We start from the raw sequence: 21,461 nt of genomic DNA, 5'->3' as shown, positions 1-21,461 counted from the left end.
CTTCTAACAGTCTTAAACAAGTTTATAATAAACACTAATAATAATTGCCACGGGCTTGGAACATATGAGACATACTGGTTTTGAACTGCTTGTGGGAGGAATGAACATAGTCTGTCCATTCGTGATTAAAAGCTCTGTTTTTGCTGTCTTCTCTTTTTGAGCATGCCATGTGAAATTACTTTTTTCTATTTCTCTGACGTGTGTGTGTGTGTGTGTGTGTGTGTGTGTGTGTGTGTGTGTACGTACTTGCTACATATTGAGGACAAGAATACCTTTTTTTTTTTTTTTTTTTTTAAATAACCAACAGAGGACATTTTTTGGGAAGTGAGAACATTTTTGCTACTCCTAAATGAAGAGTAGCAAAAATGTTCCCACTTCCCAAAAAAGGTCCTCAAAGGGCTGTTTTGAGGGTTAAGACTTAATTTTTTAGGGTTCATGTTAGAATTGGGTTGAGGTTAGGGTTAGGCATTTAGTTGTGATGGTTAAGCTTAGGGTAAGGGGATAGAGAATGCATGAAATCAGTGAGGGCCCCCCCCCCAAAAAAAATGGCAGTACATGTGCACACATCACTCACTGACTCAAGTGCTTAACTCAAGGGCTGCACAGATTTGACTGGCCAAAGAAACTTGTAGCCTAATTACTTTTTGTAAATACTTACATTTTCCTCATCTGCAGTTTTGCTACAGACAGTTGCCACTGATCCTTCTTTTAGGAACAATTTCGTTGCCGGTCCTGTGTTGAACTGGCCCAGTCAGCCTGTGTGATTAGCAAACGCACAAGTTCATGCTGACAGTAGATGAGACATTGCCATAAAAATTCAAGCCACTTGACTTTTCTGTCCTCTGAGGCTGGGAATTGATGTAATGAGAGATGCTGCTCTGTGCAGCAGACAATAGAGAACTTCCCATGCTTGGCTTGCTTCAACATAATGGTAGTGGGTCTAGTGCTTGCAAGAAAAAAATGGTGCACCTGTGCGATGGCGTTTCTCAAGCTGTGGGTGGAGATACTCAGTTGGGGGTGGTATCATTCTGTTGAGCACCCCTTTCTACATAGGCAGCCCAAAAGAAACCGACTGGGCAATATCTCATCTCATCTCATTATCTCTAGCCGCTTTATCCTGTTCTACAGGGTCGCAGGCAAGCTGGAGCCTATCCCAGCTGACTATGGGCGAAAGGCAGGGTACACCCTGGACAAGTCACCAGGTCATCACAGGGCTGACACATAGACAACCATTCACACTCACACCTACGGTCAATTTAGAGTTGCCAGTTAACCTAACCTGCATGTCTTTGGACTGTGGGGGAAACCGGAGCACCCGGAAGAAACCCACGCGGACACAGGGAGAACATGCAAACTCCACACAGAAAGGCCCTCGCCGGCCACGTGGCTCGAACCCGGACCTTATTGCTGTGAGGCGACAGCGCTATCCACTACACCACCGTGCCGCCCAGTGGGTAATATGTCCCCTTTTAATACATGTATGCAAATCCTTTGCAGTCGATGACTGCCAGAAGACTGGAACCCATGGAGATCACCAAATGGTGAGTTTCCTCCCTTGGGATGTTTGCCAGGTTTTTACTGCCTTCAGTTGCTGCTTGTTTGTAGGTTTTTCAATCTTCAGTTTTGTCATCAATGAAAAGCATGGTTGATTGGGTTGAGGTCAGATGACTGACTCAGCCATTTACAAGCATTCCATTTCTTTACCTTAAAGTGCATATTCTGGACCAATTTCGTGTTTTTTTTTTTTGTTTGTTTGTTTGTTTGTTTTTTTTATATGAAAGTATGTCCCTTTACACACTCATCCAGAAGGGTAATTTTGCACAAGGCCATCTGTCTACAGCAGAAAAAAATAAAATAACAAAACGCGTCTGGAAAAATCCCAAGGGAGTCTGGAGCCAGATTCGTGACGTTATCTGTGGAAGCGCGAGCTTTCCATGGTTTAAGTGCACAGCCTGTGTAGACCAAGCGCTCCCATTTCTCTCTTATTGTCCGGTCTTTTGGAAAACGATGAGTACTAATCCCATCAAGATTGGTGTTGCTACACCCTCCTACGATACATCTGTTAACCATTTTAATAATTACGCGATAACATTGAAGAAATTTGCAGAAAACCACCAGGTCGTTTTCTCATAAACAACCCAGCGCTGATGTAGGATTCAGAGGGAGGCGTCCCGCAGGTGATGTCACGAAAACCAATGTTTGCCGGAAAATTCAAATGCCAAGTTTTTTCAGAGGCAGACCAATTCGCCTCAAATGGCTTGATTTCAACTGAATTTTTCTGGTATTGCGCAAGGTAAAAAAAATTGCAGAGAATGCAGAATGTTACAGATATTTTACCAAAGTTTAATATAAAATAGGAGAATTACATTGATCTTGCTCCTGAGTTTACCCGTGATATGCACTTTTTAAGAAGCTCTTGAGTTGCTGTTGCAGTACGTTTGGGGGCAATTATCAATCTGTACTGTGAAGTGCCATGCTGTCGGTTTTGCAGTATTTGACAGAATCTGAGCAGAAAGCATAACTCTGTACACTTCAGAATTCATCCTGCTACTTCTGGCAGCAGCCGTACAAGCCCATGCCATAACACTGCCTTCACCATGTTTGACAGATGATGTGGTTTGCTTTGGATCACAAATCCTTTGTTTAGTTCTCCATACTCTTCTCTTCCCATAATTCTGGTACAAATTAATCATGGTTTCATCTGTCCAGAGAATCTGGTTTCAGAACTGAGCAGGCCTTTCTTTTGGTTTTTTAAAAGATGCTTGTAGCAAAGTCAAATTTGCCCTTTCTGTTATTGGCTCATCTGGCTGACAGGCGATGAGCTTATGCCATCATGTGTTGTCCAGCATTGTCCACATTTCACGAAAATTGCTTCTTCTCTCTCAATTCTTCACCAATTATTTTATTTATATATTATTATTATTATTATTATTATTGTTATATAATTTTTAAAATTCTTTTTGGCAGGAAGGTAGGTCTGTCTGGGGTGCATATAGCATCTACCCAAATTTGCATAATTTGCAATTAATAATGAAGATATCAAGTGATCAAGCCCTAGTGAGCAGTTTCCACACACGTCGCTTCTTCTCCCTCAATTCTTCACCAAATTTGATTATTTCTGGTATGAAGGTAGGGGTACCTAGGGTGCATTTAACTTCTACCCAGATTTGCTTAGTTACAATTATTAATGAAGTTATGGACTAATTAAGCCTTAATGAGCAGTTCAACAAAAATCGCTTCTTCTCGGTCAATTCCTCACTGTTTTGGATTCTTTCTGGTAAATAGGTTGGTATCCCTAGGGTGTGTGTATATAGCTTCTATATAGTGTATATAGCTTGCAACATGTATTACGCAAGGTGGCCCACTTTAGATCGTTCTTTCTGGAGTAGACAGGGCCGGAGTGAGCTACGCCGTCATTGAGGGTCTTGTTGAGTGTTACCAGTGGTTTTGCATCTTGAGGTATTTATCCTTTTCCTGAAGGTGTCCCTTGATTGTAGACTTTGACAATATGTCTACTTCTTCCAGAGTGTTCTTGACTTGGTTAGATGTTGTGAAGGCAATCATCCAGTTTAGCTGTCTTCCGTGGTCTTCCAGGCCTTTTAGTTTTGCTGAGCTTGCCAGTGCAGTTCTTTTTAACATGCATGAAAATCCCTCACCTTTCGGCGAAATTTGCCGTTTTGAAACCAGAATGGGTGACCTACGTGAATCGTGTAGATCCGATGAGAAAAAAAATTGGGGGGGGGGTTGATATTGACCCAAAGGGCAAGGAGGTCGCTTCGCACCCATAGACAGTTCGTGCCGGTTTGCGCCTCCTCCTCCTGCTTTGATATTGACGCCATAGCGACGAGTACATCTCACTGCGAAGGGCAAGCAGCATCATTTCGCGCCTCTTCTCCTGCTGGCCAGAGCGTGCACACATCAGTCAGAGTGCAGACCAGACCGCTGGAAGCTGGATTGAGTCATCAGACTGAATTTCCTACTTTTTTCAAACTTTCCTGATTTGCCATCAAAACAAACAAAACTTCCGGCTTGATTACGTCAGCATTCGAAAGAGGGCGCGCGCGTCTTTTGACAATCCCTGTGTCCGAAATTGCTCGCTACTCACTATAGAGCAGGGGTGTCAAACCTGATCCATAAAGGGCCGTGTGGCTGCAGGTTTTCATTCCAGCCATGCAGCAGCACCCTGATTTGGCTTATTCAATCAACTGACACACCCACCCTTTAATCAAGGGTGGGTGTGGCTGCAAGTATTTGACTGTGTGAAGACAGTTCAGTTGATTGAATGAGCCAAGTCAGGTGTGCTGCTGCATGGCTGGAATGAAAACCTGCAGCCACAAGGCCCTTTATGGATCAGGTTTGACACCCCTGCTATAGAGGGATTTCACTGACGTCACCCGAAACCGGAAGTAAACAGACCCTGCGCCATTTTGGAAAACCAACAAACTCGTGATTAGGGGGAAATAACGGCAGCGGTATGTGAACTCACGAGAATAAAGTGCAGTGGCAAACAACTTAAACAAACAAATCTGAGCTGTTTTATTTATGATTTATTGGCCCAACAGTAGACTTAAAAGAAACCTGTGTGAGACTTGGCAAAAAACTGTGGATATAATGGATAAGTCTGTGCATGATCTGCGGACACTTTGAGGTAAGCAAACGCAAGAAATTCAGATTTAAAACATGCTAAATTGGCCCCAAGTTGATAACTGTATGAGGAGCAAGCCTCCCAGACTTCTACAATTTAATAATAATAATAATAATAATAATAATAATTTAGGATGGCTTGGGGCTTGCTCTCCCTCCTATTATATAAATAAAGCATAGTTGTTGTGTAGGCATATATCATAAATACATATGTATAATTTGGATAAATTAACCTAAATTATGGATACCTTAATAGTAACAAAAAGTATTAATTTTTCAACTGAAAAGATATATTATTAAAAGATAAATATCAACAAGATTACCTTGGCCATAACTATGTGTAGGTTATTCTTAATAACAGCTGTAATATCACGAACCAAGCCACTAACAACATAATTGTAAGCCTGTAGCCCTTTGTAGGCCTTCAAGTCATCAGCAGTGTAGGCACTGGGTGTAAACAACAAAATTTACAATGTCTGGGTAGCAAACAGATGACAGAATTGGTGTCAGGTCCTCCTTATGTTTCCATTCTCCCTTGCCCTGAGTCTTATCATATGGGTCAAACCCATCAATCACAGCCAGTTTCTCCACATACCGTGCCCTTTCTGCAGCTGGTAATGTACTAACATAACCAGAATTATCAGCCATCGTGTCACTTTACTCTCGCTCATACTTTGTTTTATATTGTGAGTGCATGTACTTGGTCTTCCAATATGGCGCACTAACAAAATCTCGTGGCGTGGTGACGTCATGCGGTAGCCCTCTATAGGGCACTGTATAGTGGAGACGCCATTTTGTAGTGCTGTCCGTGCTGAAAGAAATCAAATTAAAAGTCTCAAATTTGATTTAATAAAAGACAGCATCAAAGAAGAAAGTATTCAGCCTTGATTTAAAAAGAACTGAAAGCTGCAGGTACTTCCATATCTTGGCAGGCTGAGTGGTATGCTGGGGCACCTCTTGCCAGCAGACCAGGATATCCAGAGGGAACTTGTGCGGTTCAGTGTTGACCTGACCATCCCCAGCTTCAAGGAGGGAGAGAGCATCGTGGAGTGGTGGGGTCATGTCTTCGACAAACCAGACAAGTGCCCCTCCCTGGGTGCACTGGTTAAGTGTTGCCTCTCCATCTTTCATGGACCTAGAGTCGAGTCCTCATTTAGTCTGATGAATGACGTAATTGATTAAAGGAGTGGCAACATGAATGTGGAAACATTTAATGCAATACAGACGGTCAAGTACACGCTGATGTCCAGGGGGAAGACAGCTATGCAGCTCTTTAGAAGGGAGGATGTGAAGTTTGGGGAAGTGGACAGAACATTGTGCAAGAACATTAACTCTGCAGCAGCCACATACAAACACCAGCAGAGGGTGAACAGGGAGGAAAAGCAGCAGAGCAAGTATGGCTCTCAAGCAACTTGCAGTGCTCAGCAGGCCAAGAAACCGACTGCTGAAGGAGAGAAGCGGGCAAGGCTGAAACATGTGGCAACTCGGCGAAAGCGGGCCATGGACACACTGGTGGTCCAGGCAAATAAAAGGAAAAAATGATCACTATTCCTTGTGTGTTCCACTTTCTTCGTTCTATTATTCGCATTTTTTTCCAGGGCATAATTTCACTATAACTACATGTATTTGTACTGTATGTCCTTGTGCAAATGTCAATACAGTATACTTAGTAAGGAGGCTATAATATTTATTCTGGGGGAGGACCCCCAAACAAAATAAAACAACACCAGAGGCCACGTCACCACTCGCGCACCCTTCTCACCTTTTTCACCCCTGACCCGTTTTCATGCCTGTTTTAAGAATGTACCAAATCATTGATTTGGCTATTCCTAAAGTTCCTGCCGTGTGTGTGGGTTTTTATATTAATTCAGCCTAAAAATGGCCTTATTCACTTGCACTGACACCTTCAGATTGCATATTGAGAGTTCCAATGAACAGCTACCAAATGCTTTTAACACTTGGAATCAACTCCAGACCTTTTGTCTCCTTAATCTGACATGAAAAGATTGGAAATGGGCCACAACTGTCCATGAAATTGCTTATCAGTCAATTATCCAGTTACTTTTGAGCTTGTGAAAATAGGGGGACTATGTTAAATGTCTGTCATTCTTAAATGGTTCTTATTAAACCATTTTAAATTAAAGCTGAAAGTCTGCACTTCAGTCACATCTTGATTGCTTCATTGCAGATCCATTTTGGTGATGTACAGAAGCAAAATTATGAAATTATTTGGACCACTCGGGTTTATATATATATATATATATATATATATATATATATATATATATATATATATATATATATATATATATATAATCATCTCATTATCTCTAGCCACTTTATCCTTCTACAGGGTTGCAGGCAAGCTGGAGCCTATCCCAGCTGACTACGGGCGAAAGGCGGGGTACACCCTGGACAAGTCGCCAGGTCATCACAGGGCTGACACATACACTACGTTTACATGCACATAGAGAGAATCGAATTTCTGCCGTTGCTCGACTGAAATCGAAGTTCAAAATGCCATGTATACACCTTAATTCGGCTGAAATTGAACCGAACTTGATTTCTCGGAATCGAGCTACACGACCTAGTTTATGCGATTTCTGCCGAGCTACTTTGTGCATGTATACCCTATCGAGCTACTTGTCGAGCTACTTCCGGAAGTGACGAGACCACAAGCGGGAAACACAACAGCCTCGGTCGGCATGACAACAGTAGTAGCGAGCAGCAGAAGAGGTCAGGAGGAACAAACGAAGAAGAGAAAATGGCGATGTAGAGCTCTCTGAAGTGTGGGTGGAGCACAGAGGACGGCAGGAGAAAGCTTCTGGTACTAATAGGCTTTTTATTGTCAGACTTTTCAGTTTAACAGCCTACTTTTATTCTTGAGAGAAAAACACACGCGCGCGCTGTGTTCTAGTCCCGGGATGAGCTCTCCCCTCTGCTCTCCCTCTGCCTCCTTAAATAGGGCGCGGTTACTGGGAAGCCACACAAACACAGGTTAATTTTCCCTCAGGTGTAGTTATTCTGCCACTCACCTTCCCTGGCTCCGCCCTCCTGTCACAGACCGGCGCTTGACCACGCCCCCACTGCTACAGGCAAGCAGAAACGTGCACTTCTGGAGCAATGAGGAGACAGAGTTCATGCTCATTCAGCTTAAGGAGTTGAATATATTAAAATTCATGGACGGGAAAAAAACACGCAATGGAGAACACGGAACTGATAACTTTGTTTACACTCTTGAATAGCTCTTCTTCATGATGACAACCGGAAGTGTACCAACACGATGGGGCGTGTTGCGCCACCTGTGGCTCGAGTGCACAATGTACCTCACACAATAGCCCGATTTCATTTGTGTGCATGTAGGATTGGATTTCTCTGGCACCCTGCTGGGACCTTCAACTCGATTACCGACAGCAGCTCGATTTGGATGTGCATGTAAACGTAGTCATAGACACAGACAACCATTCACACTCACGGTCAATTTAGAGTCACCAGTTAACCTAACCTGCATATGCAAACTCCGCACAGAAAGGCCCTCGCCGGCCCCGGGGCTCGAACCCAGGACCTTCTTGCTGTGAGGCGACAGCGCTAACCACTACACCACCATGCCGCCATATACACACACACACACACACACACTAACACACACTAAAGGCTGAATGACCTAGGGCCCAATTTCCAGTAAAATGGAGTTGGGAAAGGAAAAGGCATGAGGAAATGACACAAGACCTGTAAATTAATATGCTTCCTCATTGTTTAGTGTCACTGTTGATCAGTATTCTGTGTCTTGTTGTAGGATGATCCTGTTCCAAATGGCCTCCGTGCTTTGCCCCTCTTCTATGCCTCAACTATCGGCATCAACACGTTCTCCATCATGTACACAGGAGCTCCTTGTGAGTCATCACTCCCTTAAAGGGACAGCTAATCAAATAAATGTGCTTGATCACATTCAGTGCAGAATGCTGCTGACATTGTGGTCGACACTACTCATGTTGTGTAATTGCATTATGACTGTCATGTAATCCTACAAGCACTTTTTGTTTGCAGATATGCTTCAGATAGCTTTATATAAACTTGGAAAAAGGACAAAGTCTAGTTTATTGGAAGACCATCTGTTTAACCCAAGGCGATGTGTTAATCTGCCAGGTGTGCACTCTGTTCCCTGTCGTGTCTGTACCCCGCAGTGTTGGGCCTGGAGATGCTCCCAGTATGGGCCATCGCCCTCATCACCCTGGCCGGCTCTCTGGTGTGTGCTGCTCTGGTCTGGATCTTTGTCTGCCCCTGGATGAGAAGGAAAATAGCAAGTAGGTTCACATGCTAAGATGATGATTTACAAGCTCTCCACAAATAATGTTTGCCTGCCTTTCCAAATGGTGGTTTTAGTTTAATTATCCACAGATCTATTGCAGACTGAATTTTTCAAAGTCATAAGTCAAGTGTGTTTATGCATTACAGCAGTAATGAATGTGCTTTTGTGAATGTGCTATTAATCTAGCTTTTTGAAAACCACAGAGCTTTAGCTCAGTCAGAACGAGGATAGAAGGAGAGGAGATAGAATATGTCTAGTGAGTCTAGAAAAGTAAAATAAGAGGCAAAACTGAAGGATTTGGTTAAAATTCACATTTCAGATAGTATGAGGATTTTGACCCAGGATTAAATTAATTGTCGGTTAATTAATTAATTAATTAATTAATTAATTAATTAATTAATTAATTAATCATTTCTTCCATTTTCATCCATATCACATTCCTTTATTACTACTCCCATCTGCCATAAAGAAGACTGTAATATTTGAAATGTTTTGGGTATTTAAAGCAAAATCAAGTCTAAAAACGTGGCCAGGGTTAATAGGAAATCCATTGTTAAGTAATGACCAGAACCTGGTGGTTACCATCTGTTGCACTGCTGGGAAGCTGCACAGTGGAGTATCTTTTTGCTGGCTGTGGCTTGCAGCCTCATGTTCTGGCTTAACCTGTGTCGAAATGATCACAATGAAAATAAACTCTGCAGTTGTTTATTTGGCTCTTTCACTGTTTTCTAAATGCTAAATTGATCGAGTATTGTACTCTGGCTGCAACTTTTGAAATGAGTGGGATTTGATATTTGTGTTCATTGGTAATTTTTCAAAACATTACTCTCTGACATGGCTTTAAATTCAGTACATTAACATACTGTTTGAATGTCATATGAAGGGGTGGAAGACAGATGTAATTGCTGGAAGATTTTATTAAAAGCATGCTAGCAAACGGATCCAAAATGTAAGCCAAAGGCAGAGTCGTTAAACAGGCAACGGTAATGCAAGACACAGACAGGATATAAGAGGCAAAGACAAACAGCAAAATCCAAATTGCAGAACTGTTTCCAAACCAGAGAAAGCTATTCAATAAACAAAGGTTTGGTAACATGAGACATATATGGTACATAGCATATACTTCGCAAAGTTTCTATGTAGAGAGAGTCCTTATAGGCATGTGCTGTGATTGTGCTCTAATCCAGAACAGGTGCATGGCAATTAGCTCTAATGGCACTATGCGCAACGTGCACTACTGCTCACGGAGCACATATATGTGTGGATGTGATATTTGAATTAAAAGAATGTATCATCTCCAGTATAATATGAACATTATCCAACATGTATAATTTTTTTTCAGCATCTAGATTTGGCATTTTGCATTTTATAACAATGCCAAACACCAATTATAAATGAAGGGAACACTCAGAATATTCTTTAATAGTCATCTTACTTAGAAGCCTTGCTCTCTAATTAACATTATGGTGTTATTTTGTGGGGGATTCTCCTTGCTTAATGAAGTTATACATACTGCAAAGTCTTCAGACTAATGAGACTAATGCAAAAGCAATGATTCTTTTATGCCCACCTGGCACAATGCCTGTAGGTTTTTGTGCTCAGAAAATCACATGTCCTCCTTTTGTCCATGTCCAGGTCAATTGAAAAAAGAACATGTTCTCTCACGCATCTCTGATGAGAGTCTAGATAAGATTCCTGAGGAAGAAGAGGAGGCTCCAGTGTTTAAAGAGCTTCCAGGGGCAAAGAGTAATGATGATTCTGATCTGCCCTTGACTGGGGAATCCACTGGGGAGTTAAATAGCCTGGCCAATGGTGGCACTGTCCTTCCTAACGGACGGGTGTATGGTAAGCATACAGCCATTGTGCCATCTATTTCCCATGAGTGATTGATTTGCTTAGCTGTTTGATTTAGCCCATGTGTATACACATCTTTTATTTAGGTTTTTATACTGGGACGACCTTCATTTTACCACAAGAAATGTGTTCAACACCATTTGAATAAATGTCAGTATACACGTTAAATCAGATGTACAGATGGATGATAAGTTAAAGGAAAAAAACAGCATAAAGTGTGTTAGTAAGGTGTTGGGCCACCACAAGACACCAAAACATCTTTTCTGTATGTCTTTGGAACTTCATGAAACCATGAATTGGTGTCTTGGACATCACTCTCTGCTACATTCAGTTCAAAATTTCCCATGTGTATTTATTATGGCTACTTGAATAATTGTCTGTAGTTACATAGTACTTGTTATACTGTCAGTCAGCATGTTTTGTTACTGTGTTCATTTGTTAAAATCTCATGTAAAACCATTTGTGCTTAAAGTAGGAAAAATGTTGCTGGTAGTGGTGATGCTTGACTTGCCAACTGCTCATCATATCCCACCAGGTCGCACTCACTCCATGACAAATGGCTGTCTGAAGTCGCCAGTGTCCAATGGAAGCTTTTCTTTCGATGGACATATGCGCAGCGATGGCCAGGTGTACCACACTGTGCACAAGGACTCCGGCCTTTACAAAGATCTGCTGCACAAGATCCACGTGGGCCGGCTGGAGGAAGAGCGGCCCGATGTCAGCCACCGGGTCCTGCGCCGCAACAACAGCTACACATGCTACACCGCGGCCATCTGTGGCATGGCTGTACAGCCCCTGCTGCGCTCAGAGTCAAGTGCTGCAGCGCCACCTGAGGACAGTGAGAAGCTGGTGGGTGACAGTGTCTCCTATTCTAAGAAACGTGTCCGTTATGACAGCTACTCTAGCTACTGCAACGCCGTGGCTGAGGCTGAAATTGAGGCAGAGGAGGGGGGTGTGGACGTAAAACTGGGATCCGAGAAGCACGAGTCGATGCAAGGTGCAGGAGGGGTGCTGGAGGACTGTGTTGATGAGGACAAAGAAGAGAAGGACAAGCCCCAGGTTTTTCTGCTCTTCCACTTCCTGCAGATCCTCACTGCTTGCTTTGGGTCCTTTGCGCATGGAGGCAATGATGTAAGGTAGGCTGCTTGTAATAAAGTTATCCTTATGTCTCTTTTTATTGGAAATTATAATTACTAAAAAAAAAACATCTGAAGCAAAAAATCCAATTTCAGGGATCACTTTCTGACTAAATCTGATTAAATGTATTAAACATTTTTTCTATTGAGCAGAATATTTTCTTACACGATAAACACCTGGTTAATTAAAAAATTATGAAACATTCATTCATCTTCAGTAACTGCTTTATCCTGATCATGGTTGTGGTGGATCTGGAGCCTATCCCAGGAACACTGGGCATGAGGCAGGAATTACACCCTGGTTGCTTTTAGCCAAACAACAAAAAGACCTTGATATTGTCTTAATACTCATGTTTGGTGTTGAATTATGATGTTTCTTAAGCATAAGAATGCTTTTTCTACCTGGTAGTAATGCCATTGGCCCACTGGTGGCACTGTGGATGATCTATGACCAGGGTGGGGTAATGCAGGACTCGGCCACTCCTGTGTGGCTGCTGTTCTATGGAGGCATAGGCATCTGCACTGGCTTGTGGGTGTGGGGACGCCGCGTAATTCAGACCATGGGCAAGGACCTCACGCCCATCACGCCTTCCAGGTGAGCTCGCACTCCTCCTGCCTGCATGGCCGATCTGGTGCATGAGCTTTGTTTTTCATGCTGACACAACACAAGAATTTGACTCAGTATGCATGATTTCTTCTAATTTTTTTTATTTTAATTTTTTTAACTGTCTGTTTTAAATGGTTTCTACTTTATTTTCCTGGGTTAATATTGAAATTATGGCTTTTGGTTTTTAAATACAAGCTGCTCTGACCTCTCCTATTTTCTTACAAAAGTGGCATTTTTCCAGTCATCATTCTGAGTTAGGACCCAAAGAATTTGCCTCGCCAAGTAGGTCACGGCTGTTTGTCCCATTAAAATCTAAGTAGATTAGGACAGTAAAGCTTCAGCTTTGTTGCTCATACATTAGGTTACATGTAGCTGTGGAATGAGTTCAACTTTTAAAGATGGAATGCTTGAGTAACGACAGCCATTATCACTATTTGTTCCCTCCTCATCAAACTGCCCACATCTGCTAAATTTAGCGTTACATTTGAACACTGAGCTATTATGACCTTGTGCTCTTATGGTGACGAGAAACAAGTCGAAACAAAACACTGTCAAACAGCAGTGTCTTGAGTTTATAACTGGACAGAGTACAATTAAAATGAGCCATTTGTGTATTAAAAGCTTTTTTCCATGGCTTTTAACGTCATTCATTAAGCTGTATAAAATGCACATGCTGTTGATTTAATAGTTTTACTGTGTTTTTTTTTTTTTTAAGGTTAAGATGAACAAATCAACATGGCAAAGTGTGTTTGATTAATATCCGTCACCACTGATCAACACCATAACTATCGAAAAATGAAGAATTCTCATTGATGGAGAGCCATGGTAGGGCATATGTCCCTGACCACTAATGTTGTAGTGAAATTGAGCAGCTTTGTTATGGTAATGGACTACTTGTCAACACTACATACCCAGTAAATATACAGGGTGTCTCAAAAAAATGTACTCACACTTTGAATGACGAGAAAACCTTTATTTATGAACATAGAGTGAAATGGAATAGCTTCGAATACAGAAGACAAATGTAATTGAAGAATCATGTTCGCAAATGTTCAAACTGATGACCATTATTGTCCAGACAACGCTGATAACGCGCACCAAGGGATTCGCAAATGTCACGAAACAGGCCATTAGGAATATCGCGACATTGTCTTTCAATTTCCAATTTCAATGCATCAATTGTTCTTGGTTTGGTGCGATAAACTTTGTCTTTGAGATATCGCCACAAAAAGAAGTCCATGCTGTGATTAATTAATTACACCTGCAACACAAAAAAGGCAGCATGTTAGGGACAGTTAAAGTGTTAGTAAATTTTTTTGAGATACCCTGTAGATTAAATTATCATGATGTATTATTTCAATGGGGCAAAGGATGACCATGCAGGATGCATAATATGAAGCGGACACCTTAATGCTAATACTTACTCACTTACCATCTCTGTCAAAAAGTAGGGGCCAGTCTTGTGCCATAAAATGCCCTTTGGTGTCTTTGTCCCAAAAGGGAAATGCCTTAGAGTTAAAAGATGGAGAGAAACATGTGCAGTTGTCCATTTTTTGTGTACATGTGATGTCACACTTATCTTCCAGACTGGAAGTCTGCCATGTTGGATGATGACAACCAAGATAGTGGCGCTTCACATGCGAGTTGCTGCAATGCTTCGTGATTATTATTATTATTATTTTTGGATTTCATTACCTTTGAAGAAAGACAATGCCTACTTTGTGTGCGGGATATAATTGCAGTAATAATGCTACTCGTGACAGAGAAACAGTTCTTCAGAATTCCCAAAATAATTAAAAACTGCGACCAAAACAGATCAGCTGTCCAGAGAATGCCATACGCTGTGGTTCAAAAACATATATCGTAATGTGTAATGTAAATCCTAAAACATGCATTGACTTAACTGAGGAAAACGCTAATAACACCTGCGTTAAGGTATTAGGCAGAGACCCGTCCACCCGTAAATTTGACGGGCGATTGCCGATTTCAACGGGCAAGTATACACACAGACGGATACTGAAACGGACGATAATGCTGAAAATTTTCGCACATGAATACTCCCACATGTCATCCGATAAATCCAGTTATGTTCCGCCCACACACGGACTGGCCATCGGGAGTAGCGGGAGTTTTCCCAGTGGGCCGGTGGTTCAGCGTGGGCCGGCGGAGAAAAAAAAAAAAAAAAAAACAGTTGCGCGCTGGCCTTTAATATGATAAGCAATGTTAACAGTTTCTTTAACAAACTGTTAACATTGCTTATTACAGTTGCGCACTGGCCTTTAATATGATAAGCAATGTTAACAGTTTGTTAAAGAAACTGTTAACATTGCTTATCATATTAAAGGCCAGCGCGCAACTGTTTTTTTTTTTTTTTTTCTCCGCCGGCCCACGCTGAACCACCGGCCCACTGGGAAAACTCCCGCTACTCCCGATGGCCAGTCCGTGTGTGGTTCCGCCATCATTTACAAATCGTAAGAAACACAGTTTAATACGAAAAATACTGAAAACTTGAAATGAAAAATCAGAATATTTCATCGTTTCCGCCATTTTGGCCCGCACTGAATCTTGTAACATGCGGACTGAATAAATCGCGAATTCTGATTGGTCGAGAATTGCCAAACACCCTGCGTTGTAGTTTCCTCTTTCTTGGCGGGAGAACCGCATTTTTTTTTGCTGACTCACTCTTCTGGATCAAGATGAATCCCAACAAACGCCCCAAATTGAATGTGACAAAAACTGATTCGTTTTTCCACAAAAAGACAGAAAAGGTATGTGTGATACATTGATTAACAAGGGGGTTTCATTGGGGTATGGTAAAATAGAATACTGTTGTTTTGTTTTTTTTTTATTATTAAATACTGTAACTAGATCAAAAGATTATATACAATTCATTGTTGTTTATTTTCTTTTCACTTTTGTTACCAAATCAAACACCATACATACATCTGATACATTCAGGAGTGAAACTGAAAAAAATACAAAGTAAAAATATGCAATATTTCTGATCAAAAATTACACGCCATTTCACCCTGAAAATGTCCTAGAATGCAGGAAATGAAGTCTAAATTTCAAAAATTTTCTGGGGGGGCATGCCCCCAGACCCCCCTAGAGGGACTTCGCGCCTGCGGCGCTCGTCTTCGCACCTGCGGCGCTTATCAGGATTATATAAAATATTATTTTTGACTGGTAAATTTCTTTTTCTGCCTAATACCCTAACCTGCGTGTGTGGTGACCACTTTATATCTGGTAAGAGTTAATTGCTAATTAAAGCTGTGTTTTCTGCTGATTTAAATTTAACTTTTGAGCTTTAGCGCAAACACTCTGCTTCTCACCTTGCAAGAGCAAACCTATGTGATAAATCTGGATTGGGCAAAAATGCTCAAATTAGGACACGATAAGATCAAGATGAAAACTTCTCTTGCAGTTTCAAAAAACAACAGGACAAATTAAAGATCTGCCAAGAAAGCCAGATTAGGAGGAGTGCAAACCTTAGCGAGTTTGGATACACGAGGAGAATGATGTAGGTCAACTTTGCCAGGTGAAATATTAGTGATGCTGTTCCAGTAACCCAGTAACTTCGTTTTACCTGTGCACTTTTCTTTTTTTTTTGGTAGAACGAGAGAATTCACAAGATCAGCGTATTCAATTGGTTGTAATGAGGCTAAATCCTCTGTATAATCGGACGGCTTTGACATATATGGGTCAAAGCCACAAACTTCAACTTTTTTTCTGAATCTTGACTTGGCAGAGGATTCCAGAAATTCTTAATATTAAGAGAACGTCAGAGATGCATCATGGTTATTGTTCACGCAAGATGGCATTTTGGATTTGTATATCATCCAACATGATGGTGGATGCATATGTCACACTATTTTGTCACGTGGTCGCACATGAATAGTACAGTTCATTCCATCACCAATATGGTGCTAGAACAGGAAACTGCAACCTCTGCCAGTGTGTGTGGAATAGACAGCTGGCAGTGTACACACTACGTAAAAATTGTATAAGCTCTGTGACCTAAATATGTTGAGTGTCAAACTTGCATTGGTAGTAGTAGCTGCTGCTGAGTACTAGTTCACCTTAGTGTTTACAGTAAGGGTGAGGTGAGGGGGCAAGCCCAGGAGAGCGCCCCCGTCAGCCATGGTAGCTGGGTTCCTGTGGTCCAAAAAGTTGATCCATTGAATAAACAATAGTCTGTGAACCTGACACATTGAAAATTATTTATTGACGCATAATGAGCTTTGTGGTGACCAGAAATAGAGCTCCAAAATGGCTAAAATGCCTGACCTCCTTGGTCTCTTTCTTGGGCACTGTAGATCACAAGGGATCTGAAGAGCTTTTATTAAGTTACAAAGTAGTGCACGCCAGTTGTCACTATCCAGGGCAATCACACTCTTCACCAAAGAACATGATCCTGTAAACAGTGTACCATTGATATCTTTTTACTTGATGGGAAATGCTCAATAGCATCGAAAGTAATTGATATTTACAGTGGTGCTTGAAAGTTTGTGAACCCTTTAGAATTTTCAATATTTCTGCATAAATATGACCTAAAACATCATCAGATTTTCACACAAGTCCTAAAAGTAGATAAAGAGAACCCAGTTAAACAAATGAGACAAAAATATTATACTTGGTCATTTATTTATTGAGGAAAATGATCCAATATTACATATCTGTGAGTGGCAAAAGTATGTGAACCTCTAGGATTTGCAGTTAATTTGAAGGTGAAATTAGAATCAGGTGTTTTCAATCAATGGGATGACAATCAGGTGTGAATGGGCACCCTGTTTTATTTGAAGAACAGGGGTCTATCAAAGTCTGATCTTCACAAGACATGTTTGTGGAAGTGTATCATGGCACGAACAAAGGAGATTTTTGAGGACCTCAGAAAAGCATTGTTGATGCTCATCAGGCTGGAAAAGGTGACAAAACCATCTCTAAAGAGTTTGGACTCCACCAATCCACAGTCAGAAAGATTGTGTACAAATGGAGGAAATTCAAGACCATTGTTACCCTCCCCAGGAGTCGTCGACCAACAAAGATCACTCCAAGAGCAAGGGGTGTAATAGTCGGCGAGGTCACAAAGGACCCCAGGGTAACTTCTAAGCAACTGAAGGCCTCTCTCACATTGGTTAATGTTAAAGGATATGGGACATGGATTTTTACCTGGGCATAATTATGTATAAAGGACATAAGAAATGCCATCTAAATCACTGCAGGGCATCAAAAATGTGAAAATCATCACATTATTCAAGTTTTTCTATACATCAGCGTAAAACAAGGATTCGTTAATGAGCTAGGTGGTCATGTGACCCGTGACGTCACAACAACTTTCCAAGGAGCCAGCGCTTGGCAATCTAATGTAAACAGGTTACCGAAATGGACACCATCGACAGTGACATTCCCGATGTTTCACAGAGATGTGAAGTTAGACCCTATCAATTCGAACCGATAGCTGGAAATTCACATGAACATAGATCTTGTCTTTACTCTGACGGGTCAGATGATTCTGAGAGTGAGAGTTCATTCAGTCCCCATGAAACTGAAAGCGGTCGGCTCGATAACACTTGATGGTAAGTTAAAAACAATTCTGCTCAAAGGCTAATGATCTGTTGAAAGAAGTATTATTTTTGTATCATACATTGAAGGTTCATCATAGATCTAGCTAAAGTCCGTTGCAAGCTAGGTTTTTTTTTTTGCTGATATTTTTCGAGATTGAGATACAATGCTTCCAGAGTCCGAGATGAAAACATTCAAAATGGCGAAACGAGTCAGAATTATGATAATCAATAATTGATACACCCAAAATTATAATACTAATCCTTACCTCGGCTTTCAGTCGCTTAGCGCAGAGGTCTTCAACAGGGGAGTCGCGAAATCGCACCGGATCACTCATATCAACAAAAATATTCCTGCCCTGTCCCCTGGCCTCCGTGCAGGGATGCAAACAGCACGCCTTTCGGCGGATGCCGCCTTTTTCACGGCTGAATCGCACAGATCCGATTTTAAAAAAAAAAATAGCGATGTTGGTTCATGGAGCATGAGGCATGAAGTGTAAGGATGAGAGAGAGGCGGTTTGGGTCGGGAAGCTGCGCGCATTTGTGCAGCCTGGCGCAGGTGTGCGCGGCTTCCCGATTTGAACTGTTTTTTTTTTTCTCATCCTTATGCTTCCTGTTTCATGTTTCATGAATTAATATCGCTCAGTACCTGAGTATTAATGTTGAAAGAATCCTCAGTGAAATGGTCCGAACACAGTTTGTGGGAAACAGTAGGTGCAAAGTTTTTTCTACGGCAGTAGTGAGCCCACACTTTCCTCAGCTTCGGGTCCTTGGGGAATGCAAAAAAACTTACTCCAGGGCATTTCCCATTGGAATTATTGCAACCATAAGCAGCACAATACACCATGATGTCCAATGTACTTTAAAGACTATAAAAACAATTTTCTTGTCATCCACTTCTCCATTCATCTACCCGCTTGTGCTGTGCCCGAAAGTTTTTGTGACGTATGATCACGTGACAGCGGCTCTTCCGGTTGCAAAAAATGCATATCGGAAGTCGAGCAGACATGCCATATAATCATCACGAATATAACGATTTTGCTGAATTTAATAGATGATTTTGTATTTGTTGATGCAATTAATTCATATTTTTAATGGAAAGAAACTGATATAGCGTGCTTTTATGTTTCATGTCCCATATCCTTTAACGTTCCTGAGTCCACCATCAGGAGAACACTGAACAACAATGGTGTGCATGGCAGGGTTGCAAGGAGAAAGCCACTGCTCTCCAAAAAGAACATTGCTGCTCATCTGCAGTTTGCTAAAGATCACGTGGATAATAGGGTTATGACTGTGAAAGTGTTTTCAAAATTTCTACTTTCCTGATGTTACATTTGGTGAACTTTTACTCATATATTATTTTTTTGAAGTTATTTTTATTGGGTCATGCAAAAACCTCCCGCACCCAACATCACCTCACTTTTGATAAATACATGTATATTAAATAAATAAATCATGATTATAAAATAAATTCATTGAAAGATGTGTAAAGTACTTTTATATAACAAATTGCTTAACAATTGTTGTAATAATAATTATAATTGTTAATTAATATAAATTATTTAATATACATGTATTTATCACAAGTGAGGTGATGTTGGGTGCGGGAGGTTTCTGCATGACCCAATAAAAATAACTTCCAAAAAAGTAATATATGAGTAAAAGTTCACCAAATGCAACATCAGGAAAGTAAAAATTTTGAAAACACTTTCACAGTCATAACCCTAGTGAACAAGCCAGAAGGCTATTGGAAAAATGTTTTGTGGACGGATGAGACCAAAATAGAACTTTTTGGTTGAAATGAGAAGCGTTATGTTTGGAGAAAGGAAAACACTGCATTCCAGCATAAGACCCGTATCCCATCTGTGAAACATGGTGGTGGTAGTATCATGGTTTGGGCCTGTTTTGCTGCATTTGGGCCAGGACGGCTTGCCATCATTGATGGAACAATGAATTCTGAATTATACCAGCGAATTCTAAAGGAAAATGTCAGGACATCTGTCCATGAACTGAATCTCAAGAGAAGGTGGGTCATGCAGCAAGACAACGACCCTAAGCACACAGGTTGTTCTACCAAAGAATGGTTAAAGAAGAATAAAGTTAATGTTTTGGAATGGCCAAGTCAAAGTCCTGACCTTAATCCAATCAAAATGTTGTGGAAGGACCTGAAGCGAGCAGTTCATGTGAGGAAACCCACCAATATCCCAGATTTGAAGCTGTTCTGTACGGAGGAATGGGCTAAAATTCCTCCAAGCCGGTGTGCAGGACTGATCAACAGTTAGTGGAAATGTTTAGTTACAGTTATTGCTGCACAAGGGGGTCACACCAGATACTGAAAGCAAAGGTTCACATACTTTTGCCACTCACATATATGTAATATTGGATCATTTTCCTCAATAAATAAATGACCAAGTATAATATTTTGGTCTCATTTGTTTAACTGGGTTCTCTTTATCTACTTTTAGGACTTGTGTGAAAATCTGATGTTGTTTTAGGTCATATTTATGCAGAAATATCAAATTCTAAAGGGTTCACAAACTTTCAAGCACCACTGTAAATTATAAATGTTATACTGTCATTATTGAGGTCTGGAACTGTAGTACAATAAAGAGATATCTGTGGACAAAGAATACTGAATTAGAGCCAATTATTATTTACTGGCTCTAATTCAGTGTTCTCGTTTCACAGGTATGGTCCACTGAATATCGGCACGACTGTGATTTGCAGTGGGCACAAAGCCACAGAGTGAGCGCGGTAGCTAATCACAGCCATGGTGCTATTCAAGAGAGCCACATATTTGTGAGTGCAGTATTGCTTTTCTACAACAGTTCTACAAAACAAGAAATTAATATTGAATGAATGACATTTCAGACATATTATGGCTAAATGTTTTTTTTTTTTTTTTGTTCCGATGGCAGAAATGCATCCCAAAGAACCTAGATTTACTTTATAGCCCATTGGCTCACATTGATTTGTATATTCCTGTTAAAGGTGCTTCCAGTGAAATCGGCTTCCCTTCTTCCTTTTCATCTTTATTTGATGTACTTTTATATTTATTGCCAGAAGTTATATTCATGAAAATTATACTACCACCATGTGTGGTATTGTGCGTGTGTGACAGAATAAGATTTAATTGAAGACCTGCATCACATCTTGGCAAAGCAACCCAAAAAGATCACTACGTTTCTCCATCATGATTTGCATGATACTTTCGGTGCTTAGTTTTGCATGAACTAAAGCAGTTGTGGTGTGTGGTTTTTTTTTTTTTTAAATGCATGGACGTGTGGACTGTGCATGCATTGGTGATACTAGTCTCAGTAGAGGTATGATTGTATAAAATGATCTTTTGT

At 40.9% G+C, this 21,461-nt stretch overlaps 1 protein-coding gene across 2 annotated transcripts in view; it reads left to right on the top strand.

Annotated features, from left to right (window-relative positions):
* slc20a2 (solute carrier family 20 member 2) overlaps positions 1-21,461 on the top strand; it is a 75,295-nt gene that overhangs the window by 44,497 nt on the left and 9,337 nt on the right. For both annotated transcript variants that reach the window (XM_060931911.1, XM_060931910.1), the window contains exons 5-9: positions 8,441-8,537; positions 8,829-8,948; positions 10,589-10,798; positions 11,343-11,943; positions 12,353-12,538. In XM_060931911.1, coding sequence (XP_060787894.1) covers positions 8,441-8,537; positions 8,829-8,948; positions 10,589-10,798; positions 11,343-11,943; positions 12,353-12,538 — 1,214 coding nt within the window. The remainder of the gene's footprint in view (positions 1-8,440; positions 8,538-8,828; positions 8,949-10,588; positions 10,799-11,342; positions 11,944-12,352; positions 12,539-21,461) is intronic.

The sequence above is a fragment of the Neoarius graeffei genome, chromosome 10 (assembly GCF_027579695.1).
Source record: "Neoarius graeffei isolate fNeoGra1 chromosome 10, fNeoGra1.pri, whole genome shotgun sequence".
In the NCBI taxonomy this organism is placed as follows: domain Eukaryota; kingdom Metazoa; phylum Chordata; class Actinopteri; order Siluriformes; family Ariidae; genus Neoarius; species Neoarius graeffei.
The sequence above is the reverse complement of the archived record's forward strand: the minus strand, read 5'-3'. Positions and strand labels throughout refer to the sequence as shown.